Below are 16,770 nucleotides of genomic sequence, written 5' to 3'. Positions count from 1 at the left end.
AATTTATCCACAGCACAGCTCTTTCCTCATTACGAACTTCGCATACAGTTAAAGGACCGAGCAAGTTAGGGCCTAGGTATCATGCAAAAGCATACTCAAGCCCACTGTACTCATGTCAGATTTCACTGGTCAAATCAACTGTGACCCTCTAACACTCCGACCCCCCCCCCCCCCCCTCCCCTCCCAGCTCCAGGCGGGGACCACTCGATTCCAATTACTTGGGCGCGCCGCTTAAAAGTCACCACCAAACAACATTCACAACCGCGTCACCCGTCGCGTCTTTGTTTCCAATTCTCGCCGTATCGCACCCATACACTTTGACTTTGACGCCGCTATAAGAGATTTCTTTTCACAAGAAGAACAAGAAGACGCAGCATAAATTTAGGAGAAAAATAAACAAAATGGCACCTCGAGGCGCAAGGCGCAGCGAGGTTGCTGAACCGCAAGCCATTTACAAGCTTGGCGAGCGTGGTCGGTAGGTCCATATTGCGCGTTTGAAGCGCAAAATTCTATCGTTCCCTGTATTGTGTAGGGTCTAATTGTCCTTGTAGCAAAACTGGTGTTGAGTTAATAGACACGGGTAATCGCGACGAATATGGCATGCAACCTTTGGACGACCTTCTTTCTTCTCCAGAAAAAGAAACCGGATCCGACCAAAGATACGATGACGAGGATGAAGCGCCAAATAACGACCAATATGAGAGCGGAGACGATGAGGACGAAGCCGGCAGTGAAGATATGGATATAGAAACAAGTGCGATCGCAAAGGCCCACAACCGTAAGATGCATTGACTGACACCATTCTAGTTCCTGGGCCGGGACCTCAGACTGTACTTAGGGAAAATAGGCAGTATCCCATCCCTCGAAGTCGGTCGCCCGTCAAGACTACATTGATGTCTTCCCCTCGACGAAACCCGAACCTCGAACATCTCTCCTCGCCTACCCGCCCAGCCTTTTCCAACGATCGCGACGCTACTGTGACCCGGAAAATCGATTTTGGAGCAAAGCCCTCTTTGCGCGGGAAAGCTACGGCGAATGGAGTCAACGGCGGCACTCATGAGGAGGAGGAGGACGCTGATGAAACGGAAGATGCACCTGAAGCCAGTGAAGCCGGCGACGTTGGGGACGACATGGACCTTCTCGATAAGTCTCTCGAATTGGTTGACGACCTAACTAGACACTCTTCAGAGCACGATTCAGAACAGGAGTCGGAGCCAGAGCCGGAGCCGGAGCCTGTTAAGACCAAAGCATCAGCCAAAGACAAGTCACAACGTGCAGAACCAGAACCCAGGAAACCAGGGAAACGAGGAAGGCCAGCGAAGGCCAAGCCAGTCGAAGAAGAGCCCGCGGAGGAGGAGCCTGTTGAAGAAGAGCCTCAAGAGATTCAAGAGTCAGGCAAGGGCAGAAGGGGACGGAAACCGAAGACCGCTGTTCAACCTAAGAAGTCAGCCGCTCCCGAATCACGGAAACGACCAGCGCCAGAGGAACCAGAAGAGGCCGAGGAGCATGAAGAGCCTGATAACGAAGCCTCAGATCCCGAACCTGAACCTGAAGAATCCCCCAGACAAGTCAAGAAACCGCGAACCGAAGCCTCGAAACCCTCAAAACCAGCCAAGTCAGCGCCAGCAGTCGAGCCAAAACCCAGGGGGAGACCTGGACGGAAACCTAAAGCACAGACCGCAGGTGATGTTGGGGACACATCGATTGCAGCAATTCAACATAGACCTCCGATGCCCAAGAAGCGAGGCCTGGTATCTGTTCGTCACAACCCCGACGAAGTTAAGACGACAAGATCTGGGAGACATTCATTCAAACCACTAAATTGGTGGGCAGGCGACAGGGTGGTTCAAGAGGAGGAGGAATTTAAGGATGTCTCTGGCCGTGATCGCTTCGTGTTGTCAACTATCAAAGAAATCATCCGCGCGCCTCAAGAAGAACCGCCTGCAAAGCCTAGGACAAAAGCTCGTGGAAGGCCGAAATCCAAGCCTGTGCGAGAAGTTGAAGTGGTCGAGCCTGAAGAGTGGGAGCTGAATCCTGGTGTTGTCAACGCTGAGGTCATCTTGTGGGAGCCTGAGCACGAGACGAATCCTCCTGGAGACGAAGAACCAGTTGAGGTTATGGAGGATCGGGTCGCTATATCAGGTGAAGCTATTCAGACCCGTGTTGTGCAAAATGTATCTTTCCGCATGGCCAAGACACTCACCACCCCTTTCATGGGTGCGGGTGTTGTTGATCTACCTGCTGGCTCTGAAAAGAGGCCAAAGAATTCGCGAAAGATGCACATGGTCTTCTTTGTGCATACCGGAAAGGTGCTTGTCACTGTGAACGAGGCTTCATTCCGACTCAGCGCTGGAGGCATGTGGTTTGTTCCAAGAGGTATGTCAGCTTGCCCCCCCCTTTTTTTTTTTTTTTCTCTCGCAAAGGCCGAGTGACTAACTGTGAATTAGGAAACTACTACAGCATAACAAACGACTACGATACAGATTCTCGCATATTCTTCACTCAAGGTTGTGAAATATCAGCTCAGCCAACAGAGCCCGATCAATCACAAATGTCCATGATGGCTTAGGACTAATTAATATAGTGCAGGCTGTGGGATGTCAATGGTGAACTATTGTCACTTTGTTTGATCATGATACAGGCGACGAGTGTACCTTTTTTTTTTTTTTTTTTTTTGAGCAAATGTTTACTTGGGAGCATCCTTGGAAGAAAAAGCATGAATATGGGGATTCATTATGTCGGATTTGCCTTGAAGGAGACGCCCGTTCGTTGACTGGCTTCATGATTTATGTTCGATTAGGGGATTTTCCAGTTGTATACCATTCATGACAGATGAAATTTCAATTTTACTGCAAGATTCTTGCAACCATATCTGAACCATGACACCACTGCTGATCTACTATGGGATGATAAGTATTGTTCATAAGCACCTTTCTGGGTCTTGGAAAATTCTTGTAGACTTCAATAAATCTCAGATATCCCTATTCTGATATAGTATGACAATAGTTAGAGAGGAGACATAGATCAAAGCAATCCTTCCCAGAGTATGCAACCCGTGATTAAAACTCCTCGCTAAGAAGCTTCTTCAAAGTGGTCATTTCCTTATCCCATTTAGTGATCTTGGCTTGGCTATCCTCCAACTTGCGGAGCAAGAAGTTAATACGCCCTGCTGTCTCTGCTGTCTGACGAGGCAAGCTGCCCAGAAGAGCCAATTCGTTTTCAACCTTCTCGATTGAGCGAGCTTCGGCCTTGGACGAATTATTGATAACATCATAGTCCATCCTGGCTCTGAGGACACGGTCCTGTAGAAGGACCGAAAAGGCAGCTTGGTGCAGAGGCTTGCTAGCCGTGATTGTCATGGGTCGGCCCTGGTGCGTCTTAACCGCGATTAGCTCGGCGCTGACGAGGCTATCAATGGCGGCATCGGCATTTGACGCAGCCACAGGTGCTGCAGAGGAGAATGGCGCAGAGAGTGTGACTTCGTTATAACGTAGGTTGGGGGTTTGAGCAAGCGACTTGATAAGATGCCAAGCTTGTTGAGAAGAGAATTTCTTGTCCTCAATCTCTGAAGACTTGCCAAGAAGGTAGATACGAACAATGTCAGTAGCTGTCTCAGAAACGATCTCTTCCATGGCTTGTTTGGGAGACTGCCCGGTTCGTAGGCGCCGGGCGAGGAACTCCAGATCTGTGAGACGGCCACCAAGAGTGTCGATACACTGATCAAGCTCAAATATGTTTGGGCGTGGGATAGGTGACTTTTCAGTTTCTTCATCTCCTTGCTCCTTTCGCGCTTTCTCATCAGCGGCGAGTTGATCCTTGAGCCGGCTGAGAACAAAGTTCTTTGCAACTTCGGGCGCTAAATCACCAAGGGAAACAGTGCGGAAGAGTCGGTCGGGCAGTGCTTTATCCAGGGGTTTCGAGTAGGCCGAGTCAGTAGTAAGGAAAATAACATGGGCGACGTTGTTTTGCACGACAGTCGCTGCCCACTCAGCTATCTTGTCGTAGATGATGCTGTTTTCCTCGCCCTTGTGGAGGAAATTATCAATGACGACAACAGGTCTACGCTCAGGATGAGCTTCCAGCCAAGCATCCTCAGACAGCTTGTAGTCGGTATCTTTCTTGTTACGAGAGCCAACAGCGACATCTTTGAGGGCGCCGGTAGTGGTCTGCATGATCTTAGTCAACTGAGACTCGAGGGTTTCCGAGAAGCCAGCCTTGACTCCCGTTGTGCTCTGAACAGCAAGATCGATCATACTGCTCATGCTGTTGGCCCACGAGAATACGGGACGATAGCCAACGGCTGTAGCAAGACGTTTGATAGTGCCCGCCTCGCCCCTGGCTTCGACAATGCGTCTGCAGTCGATCTTGAGCACGTTCTTTCGACCTTCCAAAGCTTGATCCATGACCATCTCAACCTTTCCCGAGCCCTTTGGTCCAGTAACAACGATGAATGTGTCAGATGTTTCATCAAGCCAGCCTTGCACTTTGTCGATCGCGTCTCGTCGGTGATTCCAGACTTCCTCGAGACCATCTCCCTTGGGTTTGGTTGATAAGCCAAAGTTGCCAGACTGTTTCTTGAACCATTTGTAAATTCGAGAGTCCTTGAACTCTAGAGAGTGCTGAATGTGGAGCTTGATGAAGAATTCCCGGATAGGGTCGAAAATCAGAACCGAAAGACCAGCTACAAGAGCAGCAAAAACGGGTATCACAATACGCGGATGGTTTGTCAACCAATTCCAAATACTATGAGCCTTGACGCGTTTCTCGAAGGACAGGCGGAGCTTAGTTCCATTCTTGCCACCTCCCAAGACCTCGTTGACAATGAACCCATGCATACAGTTGCGAGCCATAATTGCGTCTCTTGTTACGGGAAACATGACATGGGCATACCGTGGCATAACCTTTGAGTCGGTTGGCTGTGGTATAATATCTGCGATTTTTCCATATTTGCGGAACAAAGAGTACAACGTCTCTTCGGGGAGCTCTTCAGGGGTGGTGCCAGGAGTTGGGGGAACAAATTCGATTTTGATGAAGCTGGTTGGGTATCTGTACAGGTCTTCTAGCCATGGCGTGCCCTGTACGAGACGAGCGTTGACAGGGCGGAAGATGGAGAACCAAGGTTTTATGGGCTTTTCTTTCAGTCGACTTGCTAATTGAGCTGATAGATGAAGTGGGTTAGTAAATGCGTAAGGTGAGTTCCAACAGGGCAAAATGTACCTTCAATTTCGGCAGGGTCTATGTTGGAATCATGCATGAATTTGACATATGCACCTCCGTCCTTGAGCCGTGGTAAGATCTCGGTCACTTTTATTGGTAAGTCTTCTGGAATGGCTGTCTTCACAAGGCGAATTGGGTCTAGAATGCCTAAGGAGGATGATTCGAAGCGCCTGAGTAAATCCGATACGTCGTTGTCCGACTTCCAAGGACGCATGAGAACGCTGCTGAGTTTGAGAGGAAAGATATCTGGTCTCCATGTCAGCTGACAAGCAGTCGATGGTTCGTCTATAAGGAGACTCACTATCGAAAAAGAGAATTGCTTCATTGGATTGTGTAGTGATATGGCCGCTTTTGTCAGCACCTTCTTCGGGTGCAATTGGGGGAACCGCATCCTCGGGGTTGACGACTGTGCTCTCCCACACACGAATACCAGGTCGGTTTATCGCATTTTGGCCGAGCCGTTGTCGAAGAGAAGCTGCTGCGAAGCCACATCCGAGGGATCTCGATGATATGAGGGGCCGGCGGGCTGCGAAAAGTGCCGCCGTCGCAAGACCTCGGCTTGGAATCATGATGCTTCGATCCCAACAGCGCGCATACTGCAACAAGTCAGGTTGGGAGAGTGAGAGAATTCTCAAGTTCGTGAAGAGACCAAGTTTGTTAATTAGGGTAGAGAATTGTTGGCAGGAAGGGCTAGCTTGGAGCTGTCGCATTGCAGCTAGCTTCCTCCAATGAGGTCATAAGCTGAGAATGGCAGTAGAGTCTCAGCCTGGACTGCCTTGAGATGAGGAGCTGCTATGAAACACGTTGTATGGCTAACAATGCATTATTCTTCTTATCGGAGATTTAATCTAAGATTTGGGTACCTAGTAATCATACTATGGTGATAGAAATATATACATATACCTCAAAAAAAGTATCTGTTTCCTTTTTGACCAGTGGCTGAAATGCCTACCCATGTGAAGATCAACCCCACCAAGCAATTAATTTATGATCCGATCCATGATATAGAGAGATCACGATGATGCTTCAATTACCTCACGAAACTTGCTCACGAATACTTTTATTTAATTCTGAATATGTCAGGAAGGTTAGGGAATTACTGTTTAGAGCTTCCCGTTCGTAGTAGTCTTTGTTAACCTCCCATCAGAAAACAGTAGAGTGCAAGGTAGAGAAACACATAATGCCCGGTTATCACGGCAGACATCAAGCCCTTCACGTACATATGTTAGATCGCAGCATAATAGCTAGGCTCATGAAAGTGTATACGAAAGCTTAGAGTATCATACCGATTATTATTCTAGAAGAATTATGACATGATAACTCTGAAGTCCCGTGTTGAGCAGATCTCGTCGGGAATACGGCAGATCTATTTTTCCTCGGCATCCCTCTAAGCGTCGCATTTCATGACCCGAATCTCCAATATCCAGAACAATCTGCGCTCCACCAACAAGACTCAAGTAAGATTATATCGCTCCTATTCAATTGGAAAGTCGGTTCTCTATCAATCAAGATCCAGGCTTCAGCCGCGCTTATCCCTTCGATACTTTCCCTTCTATCTCCACTAATTCCGAGCTTTTTCGCATCAACCATCACGAGACCTCAAACGAGATATTCAGCTGAATCGACGACTTATAAAACGTCGCAATGGGTTGGCTATGGTCTTCAACACCTCCCAGCGAGGGCAAGTCAGCTGCGCCTGTCAAAGAGGCTCCTTCTGTCACATCAATATCAACGACCGCAACCACAACTTCAGACCCTTCAACATCAGCCCCATCCAATTCCAATACCGATCCCGAAATCCAAAAGTTCATCGACCTATTTGAAGCTGAGAAGAACGCAAAGCCCTCCGCAACAGAAGACCAACAACAACAAAACTCCTCCTCTTCCAAATTGCCATCGTGGCTCTCTCTCAAGAAATCCGCACGCTCATCCACCCCTACACCCGCCGATATTCCTCCCCGCGACGCCCTGTCCGAAGCCCTGCTCCCTACGGACATGTCCTGTCGTCAGGCTTTCGACCAAGCATGGGCATGCAACTCTATGGGTGGACAATTCAATGCCGTGTATCGCTACGGTGAGATGAGGTCATGCAGTGAGCATTGGGATGACTTCTGGTTCTGCATGCGTACCAAGAGTTACTCTCCTGAGATGCGGGAGAAGGCTATCAGGGATTATTATCGTGCGAAAGAGTTTACAAAGTATGGCCCTGGGAAACCGAGTAGTGAAGATGTCTGGGAGAGTAGAGAGGGGAAGGTACCAGAAGGGACAGTATTTAATGAGCCTGTTGAGCCACGAAATTGATCAATTTGCTCCTGTATTAATAGAAAACTCCCAATTTCGTAACCAAGATCTGTAAACGTCCTCGAGCTGTCAACACACCAATAATGATTCTCATGATAGGAGCCTGAAACACGATAATACCTCTGCATATATCGAAATACGTTCTTTGAGTCCTTGGACATATGTATGTGACCCAAGACATCACCATCCGTGAAGTTGAACAATCATGAAGATATGAAGGGTTTTTATGGCGATACTGAGGTTCTAAGAGCCAGGGATGTAATCGGTAAGTTCTGTACCAACAATGACAAACATGTCACAAAGCAAGAAGCGAAGTGGTTATTGTGAACATCTTTGATTCATCGATTCATTAAAATACATTGGGTAAAAACCACCGAGCTTTTTCATAACCGTGAAAGTCGCAAAAACAAAACAGAAAAATCTAATCTCATCATATCATCCCATGAGACCCCTAGCCTCCGCATTGTACCATTGGACACAAGACAACTCTAGAAGTCGAGACTGATGTTGGGGTATCAAAGAATTTAGTCGACCTCCTCGACGGTGGGACCATCGTCACCGCCAGCACCGGGAGCACCACCGGGGCCGCCAGCACCGGGGAAGCCACCGGGGCCACCGGGCATGCCACCAGGAGCACCCTCACCACCAGCTCCGTAGAACTTCATCATGATGGGGTTAGCCTTGCCCTCGAGCTCCTTCTGGTGCTCCTCGTACTCCTCACGAGTAGCCTGCTGGTTGTCGTCGAGCCACTGGACGACCTTGTCGATCTCGGCAGTGAGAGTCTCCTTGTCGCTAGCCTCGATCTTCTCCTCGACCTTGGGGTCGGAGAGAGTGTTTCGAAGGGAATAAGCGTACGATTCAAGACCGTTCTTGGCAGCAACACGCTTGCCCTCGGCCTCATCCTCCTCCTTGTACTTCTCAGCATCGTTAAGCATGCGCTCGATCTCCTCCTTGGACAGGCGGCCCTTGTCATTGGTAATGACAATCTTGTTGGACTTGCCAGTGCCCTTCTCGACGGCGGAGACGTTCATGATACCGTTGGCATCAAGATCGAAGGTGACCTCAATTTGGGGAACACCACGGGGGGCAGGAGGGATACCAGTGAGCTCGAACTTGCCCATGAGGTTGTTGTCCTTGGTGCGTTGACGCTCACCCTCGTAGACCTGGATAAGAACACCAGGCTGGTTGTCGGAGAAGGTGGAGAAGACCTCGGACTTCTTGGTAGGGATGGTGGTGTTGCGGGGGATAAGCTTGGTCATCATACCACCAGCGGTCTCGATACCGAGAGAGAGGGGGGCGACATCGAGAAGCAGGATCTCGTTGGTGGCCTTGCTGGAGGTGTCACCGGAGAGAATCGCGGCCTGGACGGCGGCACCGTAGGCAACAGCCTCATCGGGGTTGATGGACTTGTTGGGCTCCTTTCCGTTGAAGTAGTCGGTGATGAGCTTCTGGACACGGGGGATACGGGTAGATCCACCGACGAGGACAATCTCGTGGACGAGGGACTTGTCGATCTTGGCGTCGGTAAGGACACGGTCGACGGGCTGGATAGTGGATCGGAAAAGATCCTGGCAGAGCTCCTCGAAACGAGCACGGGTGATGGAGGTGTAGAAGTCAATACCCTCGAAGAGAGAGTCAATCTCGATCGAGGTCTGAGCAGAGGAAGAAAGTGTTCGCTTGGCACGCTCGCAAGCAGTTCGGAGACGTCGCAGGGCGCGGACGTTGGTGCTCAAGTCCTTCTTGTGCTTTCTCTTGAATTCATTTACGAAGTGGTTGACCAGACGGTTGTCGAAGTCCTCACCACCCAAGTGAGTGTCACCGGCAGTAGACTTGACCTCGAAGATACCCTCCTCAATAGTAAGGAGAGACACATCGAAGGTACCACCACCAAGATCGAAGATCAGGACGTTGCGCTCGCCCTCAACCTTCTTGTCAAGACCGTAGGCAATGGCGGCAGCAGTAGGCTCGTTGATAATTCGGAGAACGTTGAGACCGGCGATGAGACCAGCATCCTTGGTGGCTTGACGCTGAGAATCGTTGAAGTAGGCAGGGACAGTAACAACGGCGTTGTTGACAGTCTCGCCGAGGTAAGACTCAGCGGTCTCACGCATCTTGGTGAGGATCATAGCAGAGATCTCCTCGGGGGTGAAAGTCTTGGTCTCGCCCTTGAACTCGACCTCGATGTTGGGCTTACCACCCTTGTCGACGATCTTGAAGGGGAAGTGCTTCATATCGGCCTGAACCTCAGCGTCGGCAAACTTGCGACCGATCAATCGCTTGGCGTCGAAGACAGTGTTCTGGGGGTTCATAGCGACTTGGTTCTTGGCGGCATCACCAATCAGACGCTCGGTGTCGGTGAAACCGACGAATGAGGGGGTAGTTCGGTTACCCTGGTCGTTGGCGATGATATCGCATCTGGGGAAAAGAGTTAGTGTCATGCTCCTAATGCAACTCATAAATGAATTTTTTGGTATAAAACTTACCGGTCCTCACGGAAGATACCCACGCAAGAGTACGTGGTACCCAAATCGATACCGACGGCGGGAGCCATTGTGTGTGATGTGTGTGGTGTTGTGTGTAGAATGGGTGAAGATTATGTCGTAGAGTAGGAAGAAAAAAGGAAAAGAAAATCGCAGTTGCTTCAATGGAGGATCGCGGGTTTTTGAAGACTTTTGAGAGGGTATTTGAGTGTGATGATGTTGTGAGAAAGAAAGACGGAACAGAGCGAGTTGAGCAAAAGGATCTAAATAAAGGCGGGTGCCAAGGTTCGATGCGGTTCTGCGCTGTTCCAAAGGAGCCCACTTTGGAGAGCTTCTCTGGTGTTGCAGGGGGGTCTACCACTTTCTGGGCGCTGCTAGGCGTTGCTGGGGGGCGTGCTTTGGAGGGGCGAGGGGTATGAAGAAGCGTCTAGCAGCTGCGTGCACCTGGCAGACAGGCAGATCTGGGTTTGCCCCACTAAAAATTGCGTCTCCCAAACAATGCGCAACCTGAGATGGATCTTTGATTGCTTCTGGCTGATTCCTGATTGAGGTATCAAGACACAAGAGTTCATCGTGTTTATTCCCGTAGCTTCCGTCTGTTATCTCTAGATCTCACAGCTTCTCCTGGTACCCCATGTCCTGTGCCTGATTGTCCTGTGCTCTCATCTTACTGATGTCATGTCCTCATAAACTTTTTGCTTCCCAAATCTTCCAGCGCGGGGCATCCGGGCAGGGGTTGTAGCTTCATGTTCTGGTTACATTTCTTGCAGTGCAGACATCACCTCGACATCCGTACTGGCTACTTTTCCCCACCAATCGACCTCATTGGACAGGTAGCTCCCTCTTCGTGCCCCTCCTCAGACGGCGCTCCCTCATGTTGTGTCGCTCTTCTCTCCCTGGGGTTTAGCACCGCGAAAACTCTAGATTGCCTCTTCATCATGGAGCGTCATTACGGAATCTAGATAATGTTGTGGCAATCACTCGGAGCAAATCTCGATAAGCCGACTTTGCCAAAATTATCAGAATTTTCCCAAAGAGTCAAGAATGCGCCTATCCTCTAACCAGAGAGAAATCAGTTCTTTGATGCCTTGCCTTGGTATCCGACGGCGGGTGTCCATGTGGTGGCTACCGCTACTTGAGTCAGCTCAACTGATTGGATTGCACAGCGTGTATTCGCGATGCGGCAGGCCTGTTTCCTGCTTGATGATGCTTCAATAGTGGTCCACGTCTACAGTAGTATCATACGTTATCTTCTCACAATGTCATGGCCGTTGGTTGAATACATCAATCGCATAGCGTCTCTCAGTCAGATGTCTACCTCCCAAGCATGTACAATGACCAATGCTTACTGCGGGATTCATCATCGCCGACAACGCTGCCTATATCTCGATCATAGACTAGTCTATCAGGCTGAAATCGATATGACCTTGTACAACCAGCCAACATTGAAGCTCAATTGCTCGCCGTAAGTCGATAACCGTGATGAAAGCATATGATCTTTACGCAGTTGACCCCATTATTTTTCTCCGGGTGGATCCAAATCTCCAAACTCTTCCTTTGTTGTCTTTCCTTTCCGTTGCCTCTATCTTTTCAACAAACTGACTTCGTCTTCCTAGCGCTTCCACGGCCCTCTGCGAATCCACTTGGGCTCGCAACACCCCAGGGCTGAGGCGTGGCGTAGGAATTCGAGGGCCCCTCTGCACAGTTGCTTTTTACCTGGGCATGTTGGTTGTCAGGCAACCGGTAGAACCCCTGAGGCCCATTTCAAGCTATTGCATGTGTAATCAGTCTCGTCGTTGGGCTTCGGGTTTCACAGCGGCAGCCTCATCAAGGCACCAACTGTACCTTACAGCTTAGGTACAACTGGTAGACAGGTAGCTCAGAGCACAACAGCTCATCCTGACAGGGAAATCGTGGTTCCAGCTGTTGTTCGCAATCGCCTCATTTCACTGTCTTCCTCATTCTTCTGCCTTCTCTAACTATGGGTCAGTTGCTTCGCCGCTTCTGTGCTCGCTTGGAGGCGACCCCAAACAATTGGATCGTATGTGGGGTTCCATGTCGTGATTAGCTCCATCTAGAAACCGGCTTCTCTGTGTGGATGGTTAGCTGGCCTCGGGAAGCAAGAAAACGCAGGACCTTAATATAGGCTGTCAAAATAAATTGAGTAAAAGGCATTCTAAACTTAGTAAAGATACCCTAAACTTAGGCTAAGTTACCTAAGTCTTTTTGTCATCTAGGATTGAAGTCCTGAGTTTTCTTTCCTCCTCTAGGTAGGCTGGATCCTAGCTTCTGACTTGCATTTACCCTGGAGCTTTCAACACCCGATTAGGGATATTTAGACAGCATCATGATGAAAGACATCCTCAGGTCTGCTGATTTCCCTGTGATAGATCGAGATGGGGCGGATAGGCTTTCGAATTGTTGCTGTAATATTCGGCGTGACTCTTTTCGAACATGTTTCTTCAGGCTATAACTATAGCCAATTGTTCATTATCATGATGCCTCAACCGCGATGTTATCATACACCTGATTGTACTCAGAGTTCATTACTCGACGTCAAGGAACGGCAAATCTGAACTGCATCTGGGGGCATAAGCTTAAGGTATTTGCTAAAAGTTAGCCTGACATTGTAAACTGCTATCAAGCTATAGCAGTGATCCGTTGCACCAAGAAGCAACCACACTTTGGAACAGCAATGGCATATGCAACGCAACTGATATAAGTCTCGAAAGCTCTATTTTAAATATACCTACACCGTCCCCACACGTCAAGATCCATCCAAAACATATAGTCTTCCCGTCCCCTGTCGGTACTTGCCAGGTAAGAGCATCCAATGGGGGCAGAGCTCATGTGAGACTACCTATACCTAGACTGAGGTATGTATGTGGTTCTTCTCGTCTATTTACTTCGCTTATATTCAAGACCAGGCTATTCATTGCCTCGCAATGAACCCCGGCAGATCGTGTTCTTCGATCATAAGCATTGACTTATCCGCCATCCTCGAACTCGTCTCGGTTGCTGATCCACCCAAGAAACCATTCCATATCTTCTGCATCACGTTATCTGTGCTCAACAACTTACTTCCCTTCAAAGCCTCCTCATCCTTTTCGCCTACGACCAGCAGGACCTTCTTCGCAGCAGGAAAACCATCGACAACGTGCCACAAGCATCCAAACACCTGATCACTTTCCTGCTCCGCGTAGCCGAGCTCCGAGAGTACGCAGGCGAGATGCTTGACCCTGCGGGTGTCTTCCCGTCGCAAGAAATACACCATTGCCGAGTTGAAGCCGTAGATGTCATACGCCTCTAGTTCACCTGCAAGATATACAGCGTCAAGGGCGAAATTGAACCACACGCGCGGCGGTTCAGATACGGGCGTATCTGAAAGGAGCTTGGATATGCGCCAGCCAAAGGCAAGCTCATAATGCTGCAAGGCTAGATATCGCGCCTCGCGGTTGATGTGCAACAATACAGGCACCGATCTGCCACGAGACCGCTGATTTAGCTCATCAAGTCTTTGATCAAGCCGTTCGTCGCGCTGAAGACAGCAGACGACGATAATGCGGGGTTGAATGAGGCATGACCATATTCGTAGACGCAGCTCAGGCGGTAGTTGTGCGAATTGAGGAAATGCGGTGAGAGTGGATGATGAGTTGACTTGTGATGAGAGACCATCATCAAAAGTGCGAAACTCGAGCCAAAACGTCGGATTTGGGCTCTGCTCTTCCTCGGTACTGATATCGCTCATATTTATTATTGGTTACAAGGGTATCGGTCAATCGGTTCAACAAGGTGGCCTAGACGATACGATATGAGCTAATTGCAGAGGATTCAAAAGAATGACAAAGCGAATGATCTGTGATGGTTAGTGGGGTGAAGTGAAGTGAAGAAAAGAGAGTGTTTCCTTGCAATAATTCCTAGATTCAAGGTCAGGCCATTTATCTCCGCGAACTTCCACTATCTCGGCGAATCACTGTTTGGTTTCAAATTGGATCCAGATACGCGCAAGCCGTTGGTGATTCGCGGATACGAACATTCATCTTCGTCCCTCGGCGATTTCAAAGAAATTTGATTCTGGTACTCATTCAATCACAAAGCCCTTCGAAACTTAGCTTCTTATATAATTTAAATTATTCGGTTATCTCCTTACCGAGAGTGATGCCGCCTGGGAACCTCTCCTACCCCTTCACCAGTGGCTAGGAGAAAGACCCATAGTTGAGAGAGGCTCGACATATATTCTTATATCTATATGAAATATGAAAAGATTACACAGCATATGGCAAATTAGTAACATGAATCACGTTCTGGAACTGTATGCAAATACGACAGTGATGGCTCAACACACCTAAAGGCATGGGCCTGAACGACGATGATTGAGTCTATTTCAGGTCTATATTCATATAGGAAATTCAAAACGCTAAATCATGTCCAACTCTAGCATCTTCTACCTGCTTGAAGCTTCATCTCTCGACCTTCCCAGGGGCTTATACCTGATGGGATCCCTGTAAGGGTCTGGAGGCGTTGACGCTCTGATCAGAAGCTACAGCTTCTGACCATGCTCCACTATGCGAGCTGTTGAGCCTGTATGCATTCTTCTCGATCTTCAACTTTTCCTGACCTCGTACTAGCTTGAGTAGATACGAACCCTTCACCACGATGTCCGTAGGACCATCCTCTCCAGGGGAACCTTGTCCAAGCTTGACGTTTCCAATGAACCAAGTAATTGGGAATGCCTGATCCTGAATTAGTTCCCATCCAAGACATGAGGGAAAAAAAACCGAAAACTTACCAGTGCGACGAGAGGAGTGATGGCGACAAACGCCCAGACAACACCCATCTTGGCTTGATGAACAGCCTGTTCATCTGCTGCACCACCAGTCGAAGAATGTACGCTGCTGAAGTCGCTATGCGAGTCCAGCCCAGAAGTGTTGTTGAAGACTGTAGACATGATAGTCAAGCCGATAGTACCACCAAAAGGGATGGCAACTGCCATAAGTCCAATGACGGAGGCGCGCAAGTGTCGAAAAAGACCAATGCCGTGAAGTGGCGAAGCCATGAAACGCATACCACTGCCGCAACCAACAAGGGCCATCATTCCATAGATGACACTCAGTCTGTTCGCGTAGATAGCCCATGCAAGGACGCCCAAACCGACAGCTTCTGTGAGTGTTCCTAGAAAAATACAGGGAAACGTCATGCGAGGCCACTTGTTGCACATGAAGGAGCAGATATAAACACCGACTATGAAGGTATCAATCAGTACGTATTTCGAGTTGCAAACATCATATGGAACGAACCTCCAAGACCAGGGACAAAGTAGAGTAGTTGGACACCGGCCTTGTCGGAATTGTAGCCCTGAAAATCGTTAGCAAGAGAGTCGTGTGCTATTTTGAATAACACTTACTCTGACTGCAATGAAGTAGATGTTACAAAAATAGAGCACCTGAAAAAGTTAGCAAGGGAACGACCAACGGTAAATGGTAATCTCACAGCATACATGCCAATTCCTGTGGCACATTCGCAATAGAAAAGAAGTCCAATATCACGATTTGAGATTAGTTCCCAAGGGAGCATTGCTCTTTGCCAGGGTAGCTTCTCAGCCATGGTATTTCCAGGAGCAAGAAGATACTCCCAGTAGCAGAAAATGCCGGCAAGGATGATACCAAGCACCAGAGGAACAATGACAGCGGGTGATGACCAAGAATATGTCGCACCGCCCCAAGTCAAAGCCAAGATAACGAGACCAAAGCCAAAGATGAAAAGAAGCTGGCCACCAATATCAACAGTCTTGAGTCGAGCGACGAATTTCGTTCGTCGGCCAGTTTCAGCGGTCTCGTTGAGCTCAGGGATGGGCTGAGGACCAAGGAGCTCCTTGCGTAGGACAAAGAAGACTATTATCAGAGCGACGACGGCAATAGGGAGGTTGATGGCAAAGCACCATCTCCAGTCAGCATTTGTGAGGTACCCTAAGCTGATGTTAGCTGGATTCAAAGAGTAGATAGGACTTGGTAGGGTCTTACCACCGATGACTGGGCCAAGTCCGTACGAGACACCACCGACGAGTGAGAAGATGGCCCAGTTCTTTGCGTTTTCTTGCAAAGAAACTCTATCAGCAAGAATAGTGCGAACAACGACATTGAGGCCAGCCGCAGCAAGTCCCTGAAATCCGCGACCAAGAAGCAGAACTGGGAAGGCATTCGTAGGGGCCCCAGTGCACAGCGCACTACCGATGAGCATGAGAATAATGGCAGCATTGATAGAAGCATTGCGGCCAAATACATCAGCCATTTGAGCCCAGAAGGGGATGAATGCCGCAGATGTGAGGTTGAATGCTGAGACAATCCAGTTGAGCTGTGAGATCTCCCCGAAGTCCGACGCAATCCATGGAAGAGCACTGGCGATGCTGTTTCCAAGTGTCAGTTTCATTCTGCAACTTTCGCATCTTTTCATACATTGTAGAGTCCAGTGCTTGGAGGGCAAAGGGTGCCACTAGGCCTAGGATAATCTTCCATCGATATATCCTTGCAGCCTTCTTTTCTGATGCACATGCAGCACATTTCCCAGACGAAGATTCATACGCTTCCATATGTCGACATTGCGGTTGCTGAGGTGCATGCTTCGTAGCGTCAGATCCCGTTTCTTGCAATTCCATTGGCGCTTGGTTCGTTTGCGCTTGTTTACGCTGCTGATTGGCCTTGATGGCCTTTCGAGCTAACGAGATCATAGTGATATAGAGAATGTGAGAGGAGGTGATCGAGAGCTGTACCAGTAA

At 49.0% G+C, this 16,770-nt stretch overlaps 6 protein-coding genes across 6 annotated transcripts; 2 read left to right on the top strand and 4 right to left on the bottom strand.

Annotated features, from left to right (window-relative positions):
* Nucleotides 1–401: 401 nt before the first annotated feature.
* FPRO_01369 (uncharacterized protein) lies at nt 402–2,569 on the top strand (the record flags this gene model as incomplete). The annotated part of the gene is made up of 4 exons (XM_031232238.1): nt 402–475; nt 552–754; nt 808–2,376; nt 2,448–2,569. 4 exons carry the CDS (start codon nt 402–404, stop codon nt 2,567–2,569), a joined length of 1,968 nt encoding a protein of 655 aa, XP_031075104.1.
* Nucleotides 2,570–3,059: 490 nt separating this feature from the next.
* FPRO_01370 (uncharacterized protein) lies at nt 3,060–5,786 on the bottom strand (the record flags this gene model as incomplete). The annotated part of the gene is made up of 3 exons (XM_031232227.1): nt 3,060–5,158; nt 5,218–5,463; nt 5,519–5,786. The coding sequence occupies 3 exons, from the start codon at nt 5,784–5,786 to the stop codon at nt 3,060–3,062; spliced, it is 2,613 nt and encodes an 870-aa protein (XP_031075103.1).
* Nucleotides 5,787–6,861: 1,075 nt separating this feature from the next.
* FPRO_01371 (uncharacterized protein) lies at nt 6,862–7,518 on the top strand (the record flags this gene model as incomplete). The annotated part of the gene is made up of 1 exon (XM_031232216.1): nt 6,862–7,518. The coding sequence occupies one exon, from the start codon at nt 6,862–6,864 to the stop codon at nt 7,516–7,518; it is 657 nt and encodes a 218-aa protein (XP_031075102.1).
* Nucleotides 7,519–8,042: 524 nt separating this feature from the next.
* Nucleotides 8,043–10,069, bottom strand: FPRO_01372 (putative heat shock protein 70 (hsp70); the record flags this gene model as incomplete). The annotated part of the gene is made up of 2 exons (XM_031232205.1): nt 8,043–9,933; nt 10,002–10,069. 2 exons carry the CDS (start codon nt 10,067–10,069, stop codon nt 8,043–8,045), a joined length of 1,959 nt encoding a protein of 652 aa, XP_031075101.1.
* A 2,861-nt stretch (nt 10,070–12,930) lies between these two features.
* FPRO_01373 (uncharacterized protein) lies at nt 12,931–13,746 on the bottom strand (the record flags this gene model as incomplete). Its single annotated transcript, XM_031232194.1, has 1 exon — nt 12,931–13,746. The coding sequence occupies one exon, from the start codon at nt 13,744–13,746 to the stop codon at nt 12,931–12,933; it is 816 nt and encodes a 271-aa protein (XP_031075100.1).
* Nucleotides 13,747–14,482: 736 nt separating this feature from the next.
* On the bottom strand, nt 14,483–16,722 carry FPRO_01374 (uncharacterized protein; the record flags this gene model as incomplete). The annotated part of the gene is made up of 7 exons (XM_031232183.1): nt 14,483–14,731; nt 14,788–15,239; nt 15,296–15,353; nt 15,403–15,441; nt 15,489–15,964; nt 16,019–16,401; nt 16,451–16,722. 7 exons carry the CDS (start codon nt 16,720–16,722, stop codon nt 14,483–14,485), a joined length of 1,929 nt encoding a protein of 642 aa, XP_031075099.1.
* Nucleotides 16,723–16,770: the final 48 nt, after the last annotated feature.

The sequence above is a fragment of the Fusarium proliferatum genome, assembly GCF_900067095.1.
Source record: "Fusarium proliferatum ET1 genome assembly, contig: FPRO_scaffold001, whole genome shotgun sequence".
Taxonomy (NCBI): domain Eukaryota; kingdom Fungi; phylum Ascomycota; class Sordariomycetes; order Hypocreales; family Nectriaceae; genus Fusarium; species Fusarium proliferatum.
This window is presented reverse-complemented; position numbering and strand designations above follow the sequence as displayed.